General features: G+C 40.8%; 1 protein-coding gene across 2 annotated transcripts in view; it reads right to left on the reverse strand.

Annotated features, from left to right (window-relative positions):
• Window positions 1-19,760, reverse strand: part of LOC148346385 (glutamate receptor ionotropic, kainate 2-like) — a 125,890-nt gene extending 106,130 nt beyond the window's left edge. For both annotated transcript variants that reach the window (XM_088325633.1, XM_088325632.1), the window contains exon 1: window positions 19,254-19,760. In XM_088325633.1, the coding sequence (XP_088181759.1) occupies window positions 19,254-19,377 (124 nt within the window). In that variant the 5' untranslated portion in view covers window positions 19,378-19,760. The remainder of the gene's footprint in view (window positions 1-19,253) is intronic.
• Between the last annotated feature and the right edge of the window lie 1,046 nt (window positions 19,761-20,806).

A 20,806-nucleotide genomic window follows, 5' to 3' on the forward strand; every position in this document is an offset into this window, starting at 1 on the left:
AGTAATGTTTTTATTTTTGTCTTATATTTAATTAATTTTTCGAATAATATAAAACAATATTTTTTTCAAATTAAATAGGGAAAATAATCACTGGCTTTAAACAGAAATTTTGTTAATTTTATATATATATATATATATATATATATATATATATATATGATTACATATTTATATCTACACTTTTTAAATTTTTAATTCGATTAATATTGCTTTTCATGTAATTTTACATATGTAATTATATATTTACCCATTTATTTTAGTTGCATTTATATTTTATCTCCATTTAAATAATAAAAAAAAAAAATTCCGAATTTTGTTCTTATTAAATTTATATTGTGTTTCATGTAATTTTATATGTGTAAACCGATATGTATCATTTATTTTATTGCTATTTATAAGTATTTTTTTCATTTACATTCTTTAAATTAATGTATTTGTATTCATTTCATGAAATGTATATTTTTTTCATGTAGTTTTATATATGTGATGATATGTTTATTCACCCGAACCACACAAACACCAACCAAGTACATTAAAATTCTACGTATAAAACGTCCTACTTGACATTGGACGACAACCGGCGTACAAAAGACAACGATATTGATTAAATGAACATGACGTAACTCGGTCGGAATCGTCCCTCCTCCCGCACCTCAATGCCACAAATTGAAGGTGAAACTTGCTAGTTACAAGCTAGCTAGCTAGCCAACGTTCATATGTAGCTTAGAAACAGAGATGCTAACGCTCTGAACAAAAGTGGCAAGCTGAAACAAACAAAATAATGATCAAGCAGCTAATTCAGTTGGTCTACATCTTACTCAAACTTAGACTAAGAAGAAATGTAGTGAGCTACAAGCTAGTCCGAGTGGGTCCATGCTAACAATTAGCTTAGCTACAGTGACGCTGTCCAAAACAAACCAAAGTAAAATGAAAGTATATATTCATATATATATCACTATTTCATTTAAGTTACTTATGATAGCTACTACTACAAAATGCCGCAGGCTAGTACAAGCTAAAGGCTAGCCCAGAAACAGAGACGCTAAGCACATGAAAAAAATAGGCTAGCTAAAACTACACATGAAAGGACAAACGACTAAATCAAAGACGACATATGTCAAACTCAAGCTTTGACTAAGATGCAGTTAGCTACTGTAAGCGGCAAGCTAGTCAAAGCTAGTCCACATTTCTATTTAGCTTAGCAACAGCAACGCTAACCCCAACCAAAAGTGTAGCGATCCAAACCAAAGTAAAGTAAAATTATAGAACAAGTCACAATTTTACGTTACTCAAGATAGGTACTACAGTCGTGTAGTTAGCCACTATTAGATATCAGCTAACTTACGTTAATACGTAGCTTAGAAAATAGATGCTAACCACCCGAAAAACGTGGCAAGCTAAAACTACACAATAACGACAGCTACAATAAATATCGCAGCTTCTTCAGTATACATTGTACTTAATCGAGGACTAAGAGAAAACGTAGTGAGCTACTGTAAGCTACAAGCTAGTCCTAACTTAGCAACAGTGACTCTAGCCGTACAACTTGCCCTTTGTCACCATTGTGGGTTTATTGGGGGTTTATTTAGGGCTGGTGGAAGCGAAATGAGGCGGAATGCGGCGTTTTTCTAGTAGGCATTAAAAAAATAAAAATAAAAACAAAGGAGCCCGTTTATTCACTCACATAAGAAATGAGTCAGAGTGGATGATCTAATTTCACTTTAGGGCCACTTGTTATTCATAAAATGTCCCCGGAAGATGAGAAAAAGACAGAAAGTCAACAGCGAGATGAGACGCTTCCTATTTTTTTTTCAGGGCAAGACTGATAGCATCGTCCTCAAACACGGCACCTGGCATTATTTCTTTGCTTATTCCCTGCCTAGAATAAACTTGAAATTGAACATTTTGAATGAATCGAGCGTATTCTTCCTACTATAAGTTGGAATTTTAATTGACAAAATCGGGCGCATTTCTTTTTAAACCTAGCATGACTAGCATTTAAAAAAAAATGTATTTTCATTCTCCTACCCTTACTCTAACCCCATAAGCCCAAACCCCCTACCCTAATCGTCTAAACTGCAGAGATTTTCCACTAAGTACTGCCCCTACTGGAGTGGATGTCAGTGTGCATTTCAAATTTATTCTTGAACTTAGCATAACTAGCATAAAAAAATTAGTTAAAAAAAAATACTACTTTTACCCTACCCCTAACACCATAATCCCCTAGCACAACACCCTTACACCCTAACCTTCTAAACTGCCAAGATTTTCCAAAAGAAAGAAAGGAAGAAAGGAAGAGAAAAGAAGGAGAGAGAGCAGGAGAGAAAGAAAGAAAGAGAGAGAAAGAATGATAGAAAGAAAAGAGAGGGAGAGAGAGAAAGAAAAGAGTGAGCAAGAGAGAGCAAAAGAGAGAAAGAGATAGAGAAAGAGAGAGAGAAAGAAAGAAAACCAGCGATAACGAGAGAAACAATGAGCGAAAGAAAGAGAGAGAATAAAAGAGAGCAAGAAAGAGCAAGAGAGAGAGAAAAAAGAGGGCAGGAGAGAGCAAGAGAGAGTAAGAGAGAAAGAAAGAGAACAAGAGAGAACGAGAGAAAGAACAAAATGAAAGACAGAGAGAAAAAAGAGCAAGAGAGAAAGCAAGAAAGAAAAAAATATAGCAAGAAAGGGAGAAAAAAACAAGAGAAAGAAAGAGAATGAAACAGAGAAGAGAGAGAGAAGAGAGAAAGATATAGCATGAGAGAGCAAAAGAGAAAGAAAGAAAGAGAACGAGAGAAAGAAAGAGCAAGAGAGAGAGAGAGAGAGAGAGAGAGAGAGAGAGAGAGAGAGAGAGAGAGAGAGAAAAACAGAGCAAGAAAGAAAAAAGAGAGCAAGAGAGAGAAAGAAGGAGAACAAGAGAAAGAGTAAAAGAATGAAAGAGAGAGAGAGAGAGAGAGAAAAGAGTAAGAGAGAGCAAGAGAGAGAAAAAAAGAAAGAAAGAAAGCAAGAAAAAACAAAGAAAGAAAATGAGAGAGATAGGTAAATGGTCGGCATTTACAGTACATAGCACTTTTCAAGTCACAAGAAGTAGGATTACATATGCTCAGTCAATCACTAGAATAATAATTTTACCAGAAAATCACAATGACCCAGCGGTGGGGTATTTTCAGAACAGGTTCACGGGCACCTCAGCTGTCCTCAGGGGGCACCCGGGTGCCCACGGGCACCATCTTGGAGACCCCCGCTTAGGACCTCCGACTTGCCCCTTGAAAAGCAAAGGTAATAAGAGGACATGCTAAAGGAAGAAGCAAATGCAGGGGGAGTAGTTGCAGTTAATTAACTCTGGACACCCCCCCTACCTCATTCTCTGTGCCAGGCTGAATTATCACCACGGCAGAGTTTAGTTTAGGAATTCAAGAATTAGCGATAGCGCCCCGCTGCCCGGGCCCACCGCCAAGCACATATACGTTTAAAAGAGACGCAAAGCCTCTTAGAATATTCACGTGTCAAAGAGAAAGCGTCTCCTCTCTTCCGGCGAAACCATTTGCACGCTTTAAAAATATCTACCGTGGGTTTCAAGAACAAAGAGGAGATTGCGCCGACATTAGCATGCGCAGCAGCACGTGGACCCAAAGCCGCGGATAGGATCTGGATGGCTTTCCCCAAATGTGTTTACCGTCTTTGAAGGTCTTTGATGACGGATACGCGCTACGGACTCATTGTCTTGAGGTTATGCTCGCTTATACCTGTCGAATCCAATCAAACCGGCCCACAGAGACACATTTTAGGGGGGACTTGCTGTCTGAAAAGGTGTTTACCGTCTTTGAAGGTCTTTGATAATGAATATGAGAGACGGACGTTGGTTATACTCATTGTCTTTAAGTCATACCCACTTATACTCGTCGAATCCAATCAAACCAGCCCACAAAGACACATTTTAGGGGGGAGTTGCTTTCCTAAAATGTGTCTTTGAAGGTCTTTGATGATGAATATGCAAGATGGACGTTGGTTATACTCATTGTCTTTAAGTCATACTCACTTATGCTCATCGAATCCAATCAAACCAGCCCACAAAGACAGATTTTAGGGGGGAGTTGCTTTCCTAAAATATGTCTTTGAAGGTCTTTGATGATGAATATGCGAAACGGACGTTGGTTATACTCATTGTCTTTAAGTCATATTCACTTATACTCATCGAATCCAATCAAACCAGCCCACAAAGACACATTTTAAGGGGGAGTCGCTATCTTAAAATGTGTTTTTGAAGGTCTTTGATGATGAATACGCGGTGTGGACCTTGATTAAAGTCATTATCTTTAGGTTATACTCATTTATCCCTGTTGAATCCAATCACACCAGCCCTTAAAGACACATTTTAGGGGGGAGTTGCTTTCCTAAAATGTGTTTTTGAAGGTCTTTGATGGTGAATACGCGGTGTGGACCATGGTTATAGTCATTGTCTTTAGAATATACTCATTTATCCCTGTTAAATCCAATAAAACTAGCCCAAAGACACATTTTAGGGGGGAGTTGCTTTCCTAATATGTGTCTTTGAAGGTCTTTGATGATGAATATGCGAGACGGACGTTGGTTATACTCATTGTCTTTAGGTCATACTCACTTTTAGCTGTCAAATCAAACATGTTTTTTTTCTCGGCAGCGTTCGAAAATTCCTTTATTGCTTTTGAGTGTCTTTGATTAGAGATCTATGGTACAGAAGTTTTATACATTGCTTATACTCATTATTTTTGGATTATACTCACTTTTACTTTACTTTGGCTTATAGTCTCTTCTAATACAATCGAACCACCGACGAAGACGTTATTTTCTTTTAATTTCTGAATTGGTTTTCGAAAATGTGTTTGGTGTCTTTGAAGGTCTTTGATGACATTTCCGTGATTTGGATTTCGGTTATCCCTGTAGTTTTGCAGTTCGATGTACTTTTACCCATCAAGTCCAATCAAACCAGCCCACAAATACATTTTCTCTACATAGGATCCGAAAATGTGTTTATCATCTTTGATCGTCTTTGATGGCGATCCGCGGTACAGGTAATGTTTATACTCATCGTTTTTGGCTTCTAATATCTTCAAATACAATGGAACCACCGGCAAAGACGTTTTTTTTTTCTGAATTGGTTTTCAAAATCGTGTTTAGTGTCTTTGATGACATTTCGGTGATACGGATGTCGGTTTTCCTCGTCGTTTTGCGGTTTGATCTACTTTTACCCATAAAGTTCAATCAAACCAGCCCACAAATAAAAATGTTTCTGTACATAGGATCCGAAAATGTGTTTATCGTCTTTGATCGTCTTTGATGACGATCCACTGTACAGGTAATGTTTATAGACATCGTTTTTAGCTCCTAGTCTCAAATACAATCGAACCACTGACAAAGATGTTTTTTTTTCTTTTCTGAATTGGTTTTTGAAAACCTTTTTCGTGTCTTTGAAGGTCTTTGCTACAGACTTTGATTATACTCTTTGTTTTTCATTGATACTCACTTTTACTCGTGGAATCCAATCAAACCAGACATATTTCCTTCCTAACCTTTTTCTGGAGTATTTTCCCGCAGGGTGATGGGGTTGCGTATGCGATTGTTCTCAAAGACCCCCTCCCTCGGAATTCCCCTCCCCATTCGTCTTTCTCGCTTCCTCGCCGGTCCGGACTGAAGGTCAAAGCCGGGATCATTCGCATGGAAGGAAAACAGAGGACACGTGGGGATAAGAAATCAGAGGGAGCCGATACCCAAAAACGCGTTGCATAGTAAAGTGCATGAGTATGGGGTCCATACCGATACCATGTAGTGATACCGCTAGTGCTTTTTGATATTTCATTTAAAAAAAAAATCTTATTTGCATTCAGTTATTCCAAGTTATGATACCAATACCTTGGAATAAAGCCTAGTATCGTTCCTGATATTGATTCTTTGTAAGGGGCATGAGATTGATACCAAGTACTCTCGCATTAGAGAAACTTTAAAAGGAGTATGAGATCGATACTGGTACTAAAAATATGATCTAATTGCATTGAATCATTTATATATTATAAAACCTGGTATTATCGTATTACTGATACCTGGTATCGAGTCTTCTCAGGGTGCGTGAGAATGAGATATATATACCAATGGTTGATACCAGTATCTTTGATATATGATTACGCAACTTGTAACTCCAATATCTTGAATAAAATTTCTGGTATCATCTCATTGCCTGGTATCAATTCTAGGTAAGGTGCATGAGTATGAGATTGATACTATTTCTACTCCAACTTCTTATTTATCACCTTGGAATATGGCCTGGTATCATCCCTGTTATTGAAACATTGTAAAGTGCATAGTTATAAGACCGATACCGATATGAAATACTGATACCACTAGAACATTGGATATCAGATTTCTATTCCAATTTCAATCCCTCAAAATAAGGCTTTGTATTGTCCCTGGTATTGATACTTTGAAGATACTTAGAGTATTAGATTGATACCAACACTATGTACTGATACCATGAGTACTCGTTGATCAATGATATAGTGAAAAATATGTTTTCCTTGATTGCATGAAATTATTCAAAAGGTTTCTTGTCATTACCGATACCCGGTATCGAAACTTTGCAAGGTTTATGAGTGGTAGAATGATACCAAGTACTGACAAAAGTATCGTTGGTATTTTCATAATCGCATGAAATCTTTTAAAGATTTCTAGTTTTAACACCTTGAAATAAGTCCGGGTATGGTCCCTATTCTACAGATACCTGATATATAAATAAATACAAATTATGCAACAATGAGAACCACAGCCTAATCAACACAGCCCAGAAGATCATCAGCTGATCTCTACCCAGTCTAAAGGACATTGTAGTTTGTCCTTGCCCTCATGTAGGTTTTAGATCATGGGATTGTGTAATAATAGTCTGTAGTTTGCACTAATCTGTGGTCTCTGCAGCTCTTTGAGACTCCTTGGGTTTAAAGGCGTCACAAATAAACATGACTTGATTTGAAGCTACTTCATGAGAATTTAGTAGAGCTCAACAATCTGTCGGCAAGGCAAATGTAATATCGATTTCAAAATAATGATACTGTTCGAAGATAAGAATGTTTTTATCCATTCATTCGAATTCCTCCCCATAGCAAAGTAGGCCGGCCCACACCGGCCCCTGGTTCTACATAGTACTAACTCGAAGGGGCGCAGTATTTTTGCAAAGCCTACTTTTCAATTTTGTACTAGTTAGCACAATATGAAATGTCTCACTTGTTGTTGCCATGGCGCCCAATTGGCCCCGCCCATGTGGCGTCAGCTGCGGCTTGTGACAGTTTGGCTTTCCGTCTATTCAAGCTCAGCACTCTCACTCTTCCTTGGTCAGTCCGTCAACGAACCTCTGCCCGCAAGACGTGGGTTCTGACTCGGTCCTGTTTCCTGTTGGTATTTCCAGTTTCGTTCCCTTCTATTTTTGTCCGGTTTATTATTCTCTCCAGTTTTCGATCCCGTCTAGTTTGTCCTGTTTGATTTCAATATCCTGTTTCATTATCAATCCTGTCTGTCCCGTCCTGTCCAGTATCGACCCCATCCGTCTGATATCTGCTCGGGCAATTGGTATCGATCTTGTCGGTCTCTGGTTTCCTGTTTTTCCCCGCCAGACCGCTGCCTAACGTGCATAACTCCCCATTTCCCGTCAAATAAAAGCTTGTGTGAGAAACATCACGCGTTTGGGTCCTGATCCTGTTCCGGTTCTTGACAATTGATTTTGAGGAAATATTTGTTGAAAAAAAATGCAGCCTAAAACATGATAATATGTCAAAAAGCTCCTGGGGAAGGGGGCAATACTTTTGCAAGGCAATGTGCACGTTTCATCTCGGAATCGGAAAGAAACAAGCGGCTAAATATTTACTCGAGAGACGTCTCGGCCGTATCCATGACGACAGCATCCCGTCGGCACGGCGATATAAAGACGCGGGAGCGTGTTTTATGACGGCGTGTAAAAAGCGGCGCCGCTTCCCGTAAAAAAAAAAAAAAAAAAACGCGAATCTTCAGCTGATGACTATAAAAGCTCGTCAGGCGTCGAGCGCGACGAGGCGAGGGCGGTGCCGAACACCCGCCAGACTAAAGGCCGCTGTTCCGCTTCGTGTTCCGACAAGACGGCGAGCTTTTTTTTTGTTCACCGGGAGTCTGACAGGGGCACAATGGCAAGGGGGGGCCTCCGGGGGCCCGCCTGTCTTGGCACCGAGAGGAAGCAGGCGGGCTACTGCGGGAATTGACCCCCTGGTGGTTTCTTGCGGAAGCTGCCGAGATGATCTGCTGAGTCAACGTATCCTGAGGGACAGGACGGGGTTGGAAAAGGACCAGCCATTTTCAGCCATTTATTTTGTGTGCGATGACCCCGCCCTCTGGCTCGCATCTATTTTTGGTACGTGGGATTTTCGAAGCAGGAATGATGGTTCTTTGCAGGGGATAAAGAAAATGTACCTGTGAATTGATTTATTCACTACTTATATTGCTAAGAATAAGCAAGTGTTTTTATCCTTAATCATGTCACGGTTGCCATGGCGCCCAATTGGCCCCGCCAGTGTGGCGCCGGCTGCAGCTTGTTGACTGATTGGCTTTTCGTTTTTTTAAGCTCAGTGAGCTCTCTCTTACTTTGTCAGTCCGTCAACAAACCTCTGCCCCGCAAGACATGGGTTCTCACTCTGCCCCGTTTTCCTGTTGGATTTTTGTGTCCAGTATTGTTCTCGTTTACTCTGTCCTGTTTTATTTCGGTTTCCAGTTTGGTTTCCGTCTGTTTTTGTCCTCTTTATTATTTTCCCCAGTTTTCGTTCCCATCTAGTTTTTCCTGTTTATTTTCGATATCCTAATTCATTATCCATCCTGTCTGTCCTGCCCTGTCCGGTATCGACCCCATCTGTCCGATATCAACTCGGGCAATTGGAATCGATCTTGTCGGTCTCTGGCTTCCTATCTTTCCACGCCAGACCACTGCCTAACATGACTCCCCATTTCCCGTAAAATAAAAGCCTTGTGTGAGAATGTCACGCGTTTGGGTCCTGATCCCGTTCTGGTTCCTTGACAAATCACTTTCTAAGACAAAAATAATTATCATTTGAAGGGGATAAAGAAAACGCACCTGTAAATTGAAAAAGTTTCTATCCACGAGAGTTATCGGATTTGACCTCATTTATTTACTACGGAGAACAATACTTATTCTTTGCAGAGGATAAAGAAAATGTACCTGTGAGTAGAGGAAATTTGATTTTTACCTCATTTATTCACTACTTATATTGCTAAAAATATGACAGTGTTTTTATCCTTATTTACTTTCTAAGCAAGAATAATTATTCTTTGCAGAGGATAAAGAAAATGCACCTGTGAATTGGCGAAATTTCTATCCATGAGAGTTATTTTATCGGATTTGAATTCATTTATTTATTACGGGAAACAATACTTATTATTCTTTGCAGAGGATAAAGAAAATGTACCTGGGAGTTGATGAAATTTGATTTTTACCTCATTTATTCACTGCTTATATTGGTAAAATATGATACTGTTTTTATCCTCATTAACTTTCTAAGCAGGAATAATGGTTCTTTGCAGAGGATAAAGAGGAAGTGAGTTGAGGAAATTTGATTTTTACCTCATTTATTCACTACTTATATTGCTAAAAAATGACAGTGTTTTTATCCTTAATCACTTTCTAAGCGAGAATAATTATTCTTTGCAAAACACACTTGTAAATTGGCGAAATTTCTATCCATTATTTTATCGGATTTGACCTCATTTATTTACCACGGAAAACAATACTTATTATTCTTTGCAGAGGATAAAGAAAACATACCTGTGAGTTGATGACAAAATATCGCAATACAAGATTTATTTTCCATGTTTTTCATATTTTACCACATTTACTGAAATAACTAGCTAAAAGACTAAACACAAAGCGTTTTCGTCATTTTTTAACAGAGATACTAGTTCTTTGCAGAGGATAAAGAAAATGTACCTGTGAGTTAAGGAAATTGGATTTTACCTCATGTATTCACTACAGAAAACAATACTTACATTGCTAAAAATATGACAGTGTTTTCTTCCTTAATCACTTTCCAAGTGAGAATAATTAATCTTTGCAGAGGATAAAGAAAATATACCTGTTAATTTATCTTAATGTACCTGTTAACATATCTTTATATGCCCTGCGACTGGCTGGCAACCAGTCCCCTGACCACTGCCCGAAGATAGCTGGGATGGGCTCCAGAACCCCCGCAACCCTACTGAGGATAAGCTGTGCACATAATGGATGGATATCTTTATATTTTTACCACATTTATTTACGACTGAAAATAATAGCTAAAGGACTATACACATCAAAGGCTTTTCATCCTTTTTTAAGCAGAGATACTAGTTCGTTGCAGAGGATAAAGAAAGTGTACCTGTGAATTGACAAAAATGACATTGAAAAGGTAAAAAAAGTAGAACATGACCAAAGAAGAAGGAAGAAGAAAAATATGATAAATTTAGTAAATATCAACAAGTACTGGCCCAGAAATCACATGAACCCTTTTCGGAAAATGAATCATGGTCTTCTTTCAATTATTTGAATCCGATATGTCGCCTTGAAATGAGTCACGGTGAGAAAAAACACGCGTGTAATTGGCCACCCTCGGATGCTTAATTACGCCCTTTCCGAAATGCTTTCAAGGTCAAGGAAAAAAATTGGAAATCCCGTCTTCAGTTGAACAAGCCGGCAAATACATACAAAAGCCCCTGTCCAAGGTGCTGAAACGGGAAAAAAACAACCTCCCGCAAGCGTCAAGCTGACATTTTCTGCCGGTTTTACGGACTGGCAGAATGTCCCGGTGACAGGAATCAGACCTTATCTTCGGTGAATATTGACTGGCGTGCCAGAAACACAAACCCCGCCCCCCCGTGTGTTTGTAATCAAAATGCAAGGGGCCGCAAAAGATAGCGGAGATGGTATCATTTATAATTGCTTGCTCGGATAAATCGAGTCTTATCGTTACGTTGTTAAAACCTAGCAAGACTGTTTTGATTGACAACAAAATGAAACACACACACTATTTTTTTTTGTCGAACTGGAATGAAGTGTAATAGCACCGCCACCGTGGTAGGTGGCAGTAGAGCACTTGAAATGGTTGCTGTTATGGAAGAAAATCATATATTTTTATAAAGTTCTTAACTATAGCAGGGCTGCTTTGAAACAAATCTAGATGAGACTCACACACTCCTATTTTAATTTTGAAACAGGACTAAAGTGTCATTACACAGCTACCACAGTATGTGGCAGTAGACCATTCAAAAGTTTGCCATTATAGTACAAAAACGATACTATACATATACATATTCTTAAGCCTGTTTGGATTAACAACAAATGTGACACACACACACTATTTTTTTTTGTACTGGAATTAAGTGTAAGTGCACAGCTACTACAGTAGGTGGCAGTAAATGTGCAACCAGTAATAGACAACTATGGGATGATGAAAATGATGATAAAAATTTTGGGTAACCTTCTGAATTAATTAAAAATAAAATTTCTCAGAAATAATAGACAAATCATTACATCTCAACACATTCTATATATTTTCAAATGCTCTCTGCTGGGAATCAAAATAAAATGTTTGCTTATATTTTGGAAAACTCTCATTGCCCATTTCTTTTTTAACCTTTCACAAACTAAACTGAACAATTTCTTTTGGTAATTTCTTCCAGCCCAGAATTAAAAAAATAAAAATGTGTTTGTGTTTACTTTTATTTTGGAAAGCAACTTCTAAAAATACTGGTGATTTTTTTTTTTACATTTTACGATGCAAACTAAAAAAAAAAAAAAGAATTTATTTTGGTAGATTTTTCCTGCCCAGAAAAAAAAAATTGTTTGTGTTTACTTTTATTTTGGAAAGCAACTCCTAAAAATACTGGTGAATTTTTTTACATTTTACGATCCGAACTGAAAAAAGTTTAATTTATTTTGGTAGATTTTCCTGCCCAACACTCTGTACGGTATCCTGTTTGTGTATCCTGTCCGGTATCGATCCCATCTATTTTGTCCTGTTTTGATATCGGTCTCTGGTCTCCAGGGTCTGGTATCGTTCCCGTCTATCTTGTTCTGTCTGATCTGTGTCTCCAGTCTCATATATCTGTTATCAATCCTGTCAGTCCCGTTCTGCCCGGTATCAGCACCATCTTTCCGATATCGGCTCGTGTAACTGGTATCGATCTCGTTGCTCTCTGGCTTCCTGTTGTTCCACGCCAGACTTATGTCTTTCTTCTTCTGTCCAGTGATCACTGGCGTCTGTGTTAATGTGGATTCCCATAAAATAAAGCTTGTGTGAGAAACGTTACTCATCTGGGTCCTCCTCCTATTCCGGTTCATGACATATATATATATATATATATATTGGCTAGATTTTACTCCAGAGTAATAAATTATTTTCTTTATAAAACAATTCAGTGATTGACCCATGGATCTGAAAAAATAATGAATTCTTCGTGAAATAAAAACAACAATAACGATGATATGAGAGCAACGACACAAATTCAAGTGACTCCTCCCACTTCATAACATGCTATCAAATCGTCTCATTGATTAATCAGCTTATTCTTTGAAAATAAAGATATAGAAAAACTGAAAATAAAGAGACCGACTAAAAATAGTTCTTGTCAGTTTTAAATTTGGATCTTATTTGCGGTTTTAAAAGCGTCATGCACATGACATGCTAATTGCTAATGCTACAATAGCAAGATGTTGCATTCAGGGTACCTTTACAAAGCCAGTACTACATACAATGTGTCGGGAGTTGGTTCAACTTTTCCAGAAATTGCGTCCGAGAACTTTCCAGACTCTGTGGTGTCTCGTCAGACCGCGGGGGCAAACAGTGACCGGTGGTCACATCGGCTGTGCGTTTGGACGTCGCCTGACCATCAAAAAGGGCCCCCAGGGGCCGAAGTGGAATTGCAAGGACGCGCTGTCAACACTTGCCGACTGTCAACCCCCCCTCCCTTGACCCCTCCACTGTCACTCTTTTTAAACCGCCCAAGACAACAACACGGATGCTCTGCGTTAATTATATAAGTCCTTCATGTGATTACTTTTGAGTGTGGCACTTTTACTACACCTTCCAATTCAGCCAATTAGCTGCAAGGGGAAGTCGATGCCAATAACATTAAGTAGTGGAGTGGGTGGGGCAGGGGGGCTAAAGCTGGTGGTGGGGGGCTGATTGATCACGTAGATGCGCACCTGGATTTCTTCCTTTATTAGCATTCAATGCAGAGATCCGGCACCTAAAAGCGAGTAAACTATCAATTAACAGACGAAATGTGTCCACTTTAGTGTCGGGACAGAGAGTGGAGCAGCAGCATGCCAAAGCGAGGGACTAACCAATTATTGGAAAAATATGTCCACTAGCATCATAGTGTCGAGACAAAAAGAAGCAGCAGGACAAAGAGAGGAAATAATCAATTTTTGGACAAAACGTGTCCTGTAACACCATAGCGTAGCAACAAAAAGTAAAACTGTTGCAAGTTAAAGCAAGGAAACAACCAGTAATTGGACAAAATATGTGCAGTAACCGCGTAGAGCACAGGCGACAAACTGGCGGCCCGCGGGCCAGATCAGGCCCTGGAGGGGATTGAATCCGGCCCACAAGACAACACTCAGAGAAGCGCAAGAGAAAAACAGGCTGCAGGTTGAAATATGTCAACTTCATGTTGCCAAAGAAAGGTGCCTCGAACAAAGACACTGTACTTGTATTTCTTTTTCTCTCTCTCTCTCTCTATCTCCCTCTTTTCCACCCATTTTCTCCCACTCTCTGTCTCTTTCACTATCTGTCTCTCTCTTTTTCTCATCCTTTGTTGCTGTTTGTCTCTTTCTCTCTCTGTGTCTTTTTAACTTCTTTTGCTGTAACTTCCTTTTTTACTTTTCTCTCTTTTCTCTTTCTCTCTTCCTACCCTTCGCGCTTTCTTTGTTTCTTTCTTTTCTCCTTTCTCTCCTTCTGTCTGATTTCTCTTTGGATTTCTTTCTTCCGCTCCCTTTCTTTCCCCCTCTCTCAAGACTTCTCTTTTTATCTCTTTTGTTTCTCACGCACTCTCCCTCTCTCTCTTTCTTTGTCCCACCCTCTCTCCTTTTCCCTCCCTCTTTTTCTTATTTCTTTATCTCTCTTTTTCTTTCTCTTTAATCTACTAGTCCGGCCCCCGAAAGAATGTTTGTTCTATCGTGTGGCCCCCAGAGTTAAAATGAGTTTGACACCCCTAGCGTAGAGTAAGGTCAGAAAGTAAAGCAATATGTAGAAGCGAGGAGATGAGCAATTATTGGATAAAATATGTCCATTCACTTAACAAAAGGGAGGCTGGTACCTGAAATTGAACCCAGACCTCTGAACTGTCAGGAAGATGTGTTAGCCAGTCATCCACTGTGCCACGAAATATGACTAATTATTGTACAAAATATGTCCGGTAACAACGCAGTGTCGCAAAGTGAAACAGCATAAGGTCAAAGCAAGGAAACGACCATTTAGGGAACAAAATTTGTCCAGTACCCCGGCATAGGGCAGTTAGTAGCTGGAATTGAATCCAGGACCTATAAACTATGAGGCGGAGCTGCTAACCAGTCAACCACCATGCCACAAAATTATTTGACAAAATATGTCCAGTACAGCCAGGTCGGAAGAGCAAAGAAGCACGTCAAAGTGACAAAATGACCAATTTTGGAGAAAATATGTCCAGTATCAACTTAGCGTCGCCACAGAAAATAAAGCAGTAAGTAAAAGCAAAGAAACCAGCAATATATCAGACATAATTTGTCCAGTAACCGCGTAGCCTCGCTACAAAAATTTAAGATGCAAGTCAGGGCAAGGAATTGACCAATTATAGGACAAAATACTGGTATGTCCACTAACTGTATAATATAATAAAGCCCATGACCTCTGAAAAGCGAGGTAGACGAGCAAACTACTCATCCACCATGCTACCAAATGAACAATTATTGGACAACATATATCCAGTAACATCGTAGCCCAATAGTAAAAAAAGCAGCAGTGTGTCAAAGCGCAGAAAGGACCAACTATGGGACTAAATATGTCCACACTTCCTCCAGACATGGAGGTCGGTAGCTGGAATTGAACCCGGGATGTCTGAACGATGAACTAGACTATTGGACAAAATATGTCCTAAAACAGCGTAACGTCGGTCAGAAAGTAAAACAGCACGTCAAAGCTAGGAAATAACCAATTATGGGACAAATATTTCCTGGCGTAGGGAGAAAACAACCAATCATTGGACAAATTACCGTAAATTCCGGACTATAAGCCGCTACTTTTTTTCCAAACTTTCCACCCTGCGGCTTATTCAGTGATGCGGCCAATTTATGTCATTTTTCTAACGGCCGCCAGCGGGGCTCGAGTACAAAAGGTAAGATTTAGACTGTGCACAAATTTAATTAGCGTAGACATATCCTCATCATGCAAATTGCAAAAAGAAAGGCATATGACGCAACTTTCAAGCTAAACGCAATCGAGCAGTCCGATATAGAAGGAAACAGAGCTATCGCACGTAAACTTTACTTTGCGAGCGTGATGCTAGCGTGTTTTTGAGTAAGGGAGCGTGGGACGACGTCTTCATGACAAAGTCTCTTTCCCATACTGAAGGAAGACGACTTTAATGACGTCAGTTATGAGGAAGAAGATGAGGACGGTCTACCGTGCTCACTACAAGAACGGTATGTTTTTTTAACAGAGCTGTTTACTGTGTTGCGAGCGTGTTGCTAGTAACGTTTTGCTACCCTTCACAGGCACGGTTTGGGATGAAAGGGATAATATTATTATTAAAGCTTTGAAAACTCTCTCGGTGTACCGTCTTTCTTTGTAAATATGTGTAACCATGTATAATATGTATTTGCAACTGTATATTTTTGTAAAGTATTTATTTTAGAAACTTATTCTGATGTTTTGCGCGAGCAAATGAGAAAGAAGGGGCGGGGCAAACGCGGGCTGACGGGAAGTGGAGTATAGGTGAGACGTGTTTGTGGACGCGGCCGACAATAGTGGATATATATTTTTCCCACCCTTACCTTTGGAAAGATACACTTTTTTCCTTGGATTACTTTCAACGGGACCTGGACTCTGCAGGTCTGCATTAAATCTTAAGTACCGGTATCATTTTCCGTTCATTTTGCCGGCTGCGTTTAGTGGACTGTATCGGGTATGAGTTAATTTCGTGTTTGTATTGCGTTTTTTCAATGTGGGCGCATGCGGCTAATATACAGGTGCGGCTTGTGTATGTACAAAATCGGTTTTCCTCCCGAAATGTGGTGGGTGCGGCTTATAATCAGGTGCGCTCTATAGTAGAATTTACGGTATGTCTAGTAACAGCCTAAAGTCAAGACAAAGTGAAACAGCAGTAGGTCAATGCGAGGAAACAACCAAATATTTAACAAAATATGTCCAGTAACTCCACGTGGGAGGCTGGTACCCGGTTTAGTCATGTTTATTTGTCAAGACCTTAATCACAAAAAGTACCAAAAGGTGGCACAAACCACCATTACAGCGTCCCCAGATCGCCGGTGAAGCAGATGTGCTAAAAAATCATCCACCGTGCCACAAAATGACCAATTACTGCACAAAATATGTCGAGTAAGATGGTAGTGTCTTCACTAAGTGAAGCAATAGTATGTCAAAGTGAAAAGAATGACCAATTATGGGACAATATATGTCCAGTAACACTGTAGCAATGAGACAGCAAGTGAAGCTGCAAGTCAAAGCGAGTAAATGACCAATTATGGGACTAAATATGTCCAGTAACTCCAATTATAGAATGTAGTATCGGCAATTAAACCCAAGATCTTTGAATTGTCAAGCAGATTGCTAACCAGTCATCTACCGTGCCAAAAAATGACTTATTATTGGCAGAATGAATAAAATGATGACTCACAACACGTGGTAAGCTTTCTCTCCTGGCTTTGATCTCTTTGATCTCCGGCAAAACTAACATAAAATGCGACAGAAACAAAATGAAAATAAATCCTAACAGCTTGCCAAACATCATTTTTGCCGTTCCATGTATTCCATTACTCCCTAAGCCTGCACAAAATTTCTTATCATATTTAGTTTCTTTTGTCTTTTATTAGCATATTCCGTATTGGAGTAATCCAAAAGTAATTGAAAGTAATCCAGTTAAAGTAACACTACCCAACCCTAATTATTGGGCAAAATATGTCGAGAAACACTGTAGCGTTAGGACAGAATGTGAAACAGGAGCATTTCATTGGAGGATATTACCGAATATTAACTATGTCCATTAACATCGGGACATAAAGTGAAGCACTCACTAAAAGCAAGGAAACAACCAATTTTGGGATAAACTGCATCCAGTAAAAGCGTAGCGTCACAACAGATAAGAAGCAGTAGTATATCAAAGGGAGGAACTGATTAATGATTGGATAAAACATCTCCAGTATCTCAACTTGATCTTTGGTATCTGAAATTGAACCAGATCTGCTAACCAATAATCCACTGTACTATAAGATTACCTATCATTGGTAACAATGTACTGCGACTGGCTGGCAACCATTTCAGGGTGTCCCCTGCCCACTGCCCGAAGATAGCTAGGATGGGCTCCAGCACCCCCGCGACCCTACTGAGGATAAGCGGTACAGATAATTGATGGATAAATGGATGGTAACAATGTAGCATTGGGACAGAAACTGAAGCAGAAGCATTTCAATGGCGGAAACGACCAGCTATTGGATAAAATATGTCCAATAACATCAGGATAGAAAGTGAAACACTTAGTCAAAGCGAGACAATGACCAATACTGGGACAAAATACATCCAGAAACAGCATAGCACCACAACAGAAAGTGAAGCAGTAGTAAGTAAAAATGTGAATTTTACCAATTACTGAACAAAACAATGCTTAGTATCACTAAACCAGGGGTATCAAACAGGCGGCCCGCTAAGGGATGGAATCCGGCCCGGGAGACGATGCTGAGGGAAGCGCAAGATAAAATTGAGCTGCAGGTTGAAATATGTCAAATTGATGTTGCTAAAGTCAGCTGCCTCTCACAAATGCTGTACACACTCTCTCTCTCTCTCTCTCTCTCTCTCTCTCTCTCTCTCTCTCTCTCTCTCTCTCTCTCTCTCTCTCTCTCTCTCTCTCTCTCTCTCTCTCTCTCTCTCTCTCTCTCTCTCTCTCTCTCTCTCTCTCTCTCTCTCTCTCTCTCTCTCTCTCTCTCTCTCTCTCTCTCTCTCTCTCTCTCTCTCTCTCTCTCTCTCTCTCTCTCTCTCTTCCTTCCTTCCTTTTTCTCTCACTCTCTCTCTCTCTCTCTTTCACACTCTGTCTCTCTTTTTCTCTTTCTTTGTTCCTCTTTGTCTCTTTCTCTCTCTCTGTCTTTTTACCTTCTTTTGCTCTCTCTTCCTTTTTTCCTTTTCTGTCGGTCTCTCTCTCTCTTGCTTTACCCTTCTCTCTTTCTCTCCTTCTCTTTCTCTTTCAATTTCTTTCTTTCTTTCCCCCCCTCACAATTTCTCTTTTTATCTCTTGTTTCTCGGATTCTCTCTCTCCTCTCTCTTTCTCTTATTTCTTTATCTCTCTTCCTTCTTCTCTCTAATCTACTAATCTACTAGTCCGGCCCCTGAGAGAATGTTTGTTCTATCGTTTGGCTCCCGATTTAAAATGAGTTTGACACCCCTGCACAAAAGCGTCGTGACAGGAAGTGAAATGAGTGAAATAATAATTCAATTGAGGAAACGACCACATATTGGACCAAATATGTCCTGTACCACAGTCATTTTGGGACAGAAAGAGAAGCACTAACCAATTATTGGACAAAATTCGTCCAATTAGAGTGTAACGCCGAAACTGAAAGTTAAGGAGTATGCCGAAGCGAATAAATGACCAATTATCGGACTCAATATGTCCAGGAAATCCACATAGGGAGGTTCGTTGCAGGAATTGAAACCAGGACATCTGTAATGTGAGGCAGGTGTTCTAACTAGTCATCCACCGTGCCACCAAATGACTCATGATGGGACAAAAATTGTCCATTGACAACCTAGCTTTGGGACAAAGTGAAGCAGCAGTATGTCAAAGCAAAGAAAAGGACTGAAAATCGGGAAAAATACGTTTAGCATGGGCAAATCGTCGCCACGGAGAGTGAAGCGACTGCAGCAACAGGGCTCCGGCAACTCTGAGCGGGATGCATAGTCGGATCAAACGTGGTGGGGGTAAGGGGGGGTCGTTTCCCCTCCCGCAGCTGGCATGAATGTCAGAGAGGATGTGGATCTTACCGAATCTCAGGACGTGCGGCATCCCGCGAGAGTGACCGAGAAAGAGCAGCAGGAGAGGAAGGAGGCTGAGCTGGGACCTGAAAACCACACCGCTTATCATCAGCGCTCGGGAGGTAATCTTCATGTTGGAGGGGGGGAAAGGGGTAGAGGGGACTCAACAATTGCACCCGCGGTTCGAGTCCCTTTTTTTTTTAAAACAAAATAACGATTTTGGGAGGCGGATCACGGCACGGCGTCCCGAAAATCCATCGGCGGTCCCGGCATGGTCCTGGTCTGGCTGACTGCGGCGACGCGCGGAGATCCTCGAGCGGAGGTAGGGGGGGACGACGGGACGTCCATATCGAGGGGAGGGGGGAAGAGAAGAGGGAGGAAAGAGAGAAGCGGCAGCCCGAAGCTGCTGGAGGATGACGCGGGGACGACGAGCGCCAAGCAGAGGACGCGGCAGCGATGTGCAGCCCCCACCCCCCCGCCAGCCCTCCTCCTACGAGGCGATGTGGCTCGCGTGCACTCGCCTTCTACTGCACTGATGCGCAGCCGCTGACGAACTGCCAAGGTTAGCGGAGAGGGAGAGAGAGGGAGTAGAGAGAGAGGGAGAGAGGTGGAGGAAGAAGTGAGAGAGCAAAGGAAGCAAGAGAGTGAGAGAAGGAAAGAAGAGAAAGGGATGAAACACGGAGAGGATGGGGGAAGAATGTCAGAGGGGCAAGAGGGAGAAAACAGAGAAAGAGTAAGAGAGAGAGAGAGAGAGGGGTAGGACAGGGGGGTAAAAGAGAGGAAGATGGGAAGGAAAGACAGTGGGAGGAGGGTGATGGGTAGAAAAAAGGAGACGGGGCAGAGCGAGAGAGAGGGTATTGAAAGAGAGAGAGAGGAGAGCATGGGGCAGAAAGGAAGAGATAGACAGGTTAAGTGGTGGAGAGAGAAGACAGGGGTAGGAAAGAGTGAAAGAGGGAATGGAAATAGTGAAGAAAGAGAAAGGGATGGAGTGGGAAAAAGGGATAAAAGAGGGTAGAGGTGGAAGAGAGTGTAAGAGAAAGAACGCAAAGAGTGCAAATAAAGAGCAAGAGAGGAAAGAGTGGCAGAAGGGGTGAGGTGGAGGTAGGAGTGAGAGAGCAAAGGAAGCAAGAGAGTGAGAGAAGAAAAGAAGAGAAAGGGAAGAAACCCAGAGGATGGGGAAAAATGTCAGAGTGGCAAGAGGGAGGAAGGGAAAGAAAGAGAGGGTTGGTGGAAAGAGAGTGGGAGTGAGGAAAGAGAGAGTAGGAAAGAGAAAGTGACAGTGGGGAAGAATAAAAGATAAAGAAAGGGAGATAAGGAAGGAGGAAACAAACACATTTCGAGCAAGAGAGGAAAGAGTGGTACAAGGGGAGAGGGAGATGTAGGAGTGAGAGAGCAAAGAAAGCAAGAGAGTGAGAGAAGGAAAGAAGAGAAAGGGGAGAAACACAGAGAGGATGGGGGAAGAGTGTCAGCGTGGCAAGAGGGAGGAAACAGAAAGAGAAAAGAAGGGAAAGAAAGAGAGAGGGCTAGTGGGAAGAGAGTGGGAGTGAGGGAAGAGAGAGTAG

The sequence above is a fragment of the Urocampus carinirostris genome, chromosome 20, assembly GCF_059441175.1.
Source record: "Urocampus carinirostris isolate Australia breed hairy pipefish chromosome 20, RoL_Ucar_1.0, whole genome shotgun sequence".
NCBI lineage: Eukaryota > Metazoa > Chordata > Actinopteri > Syngnathiformes > Syngnathidae > Urocampus > Urocampus carinirostris.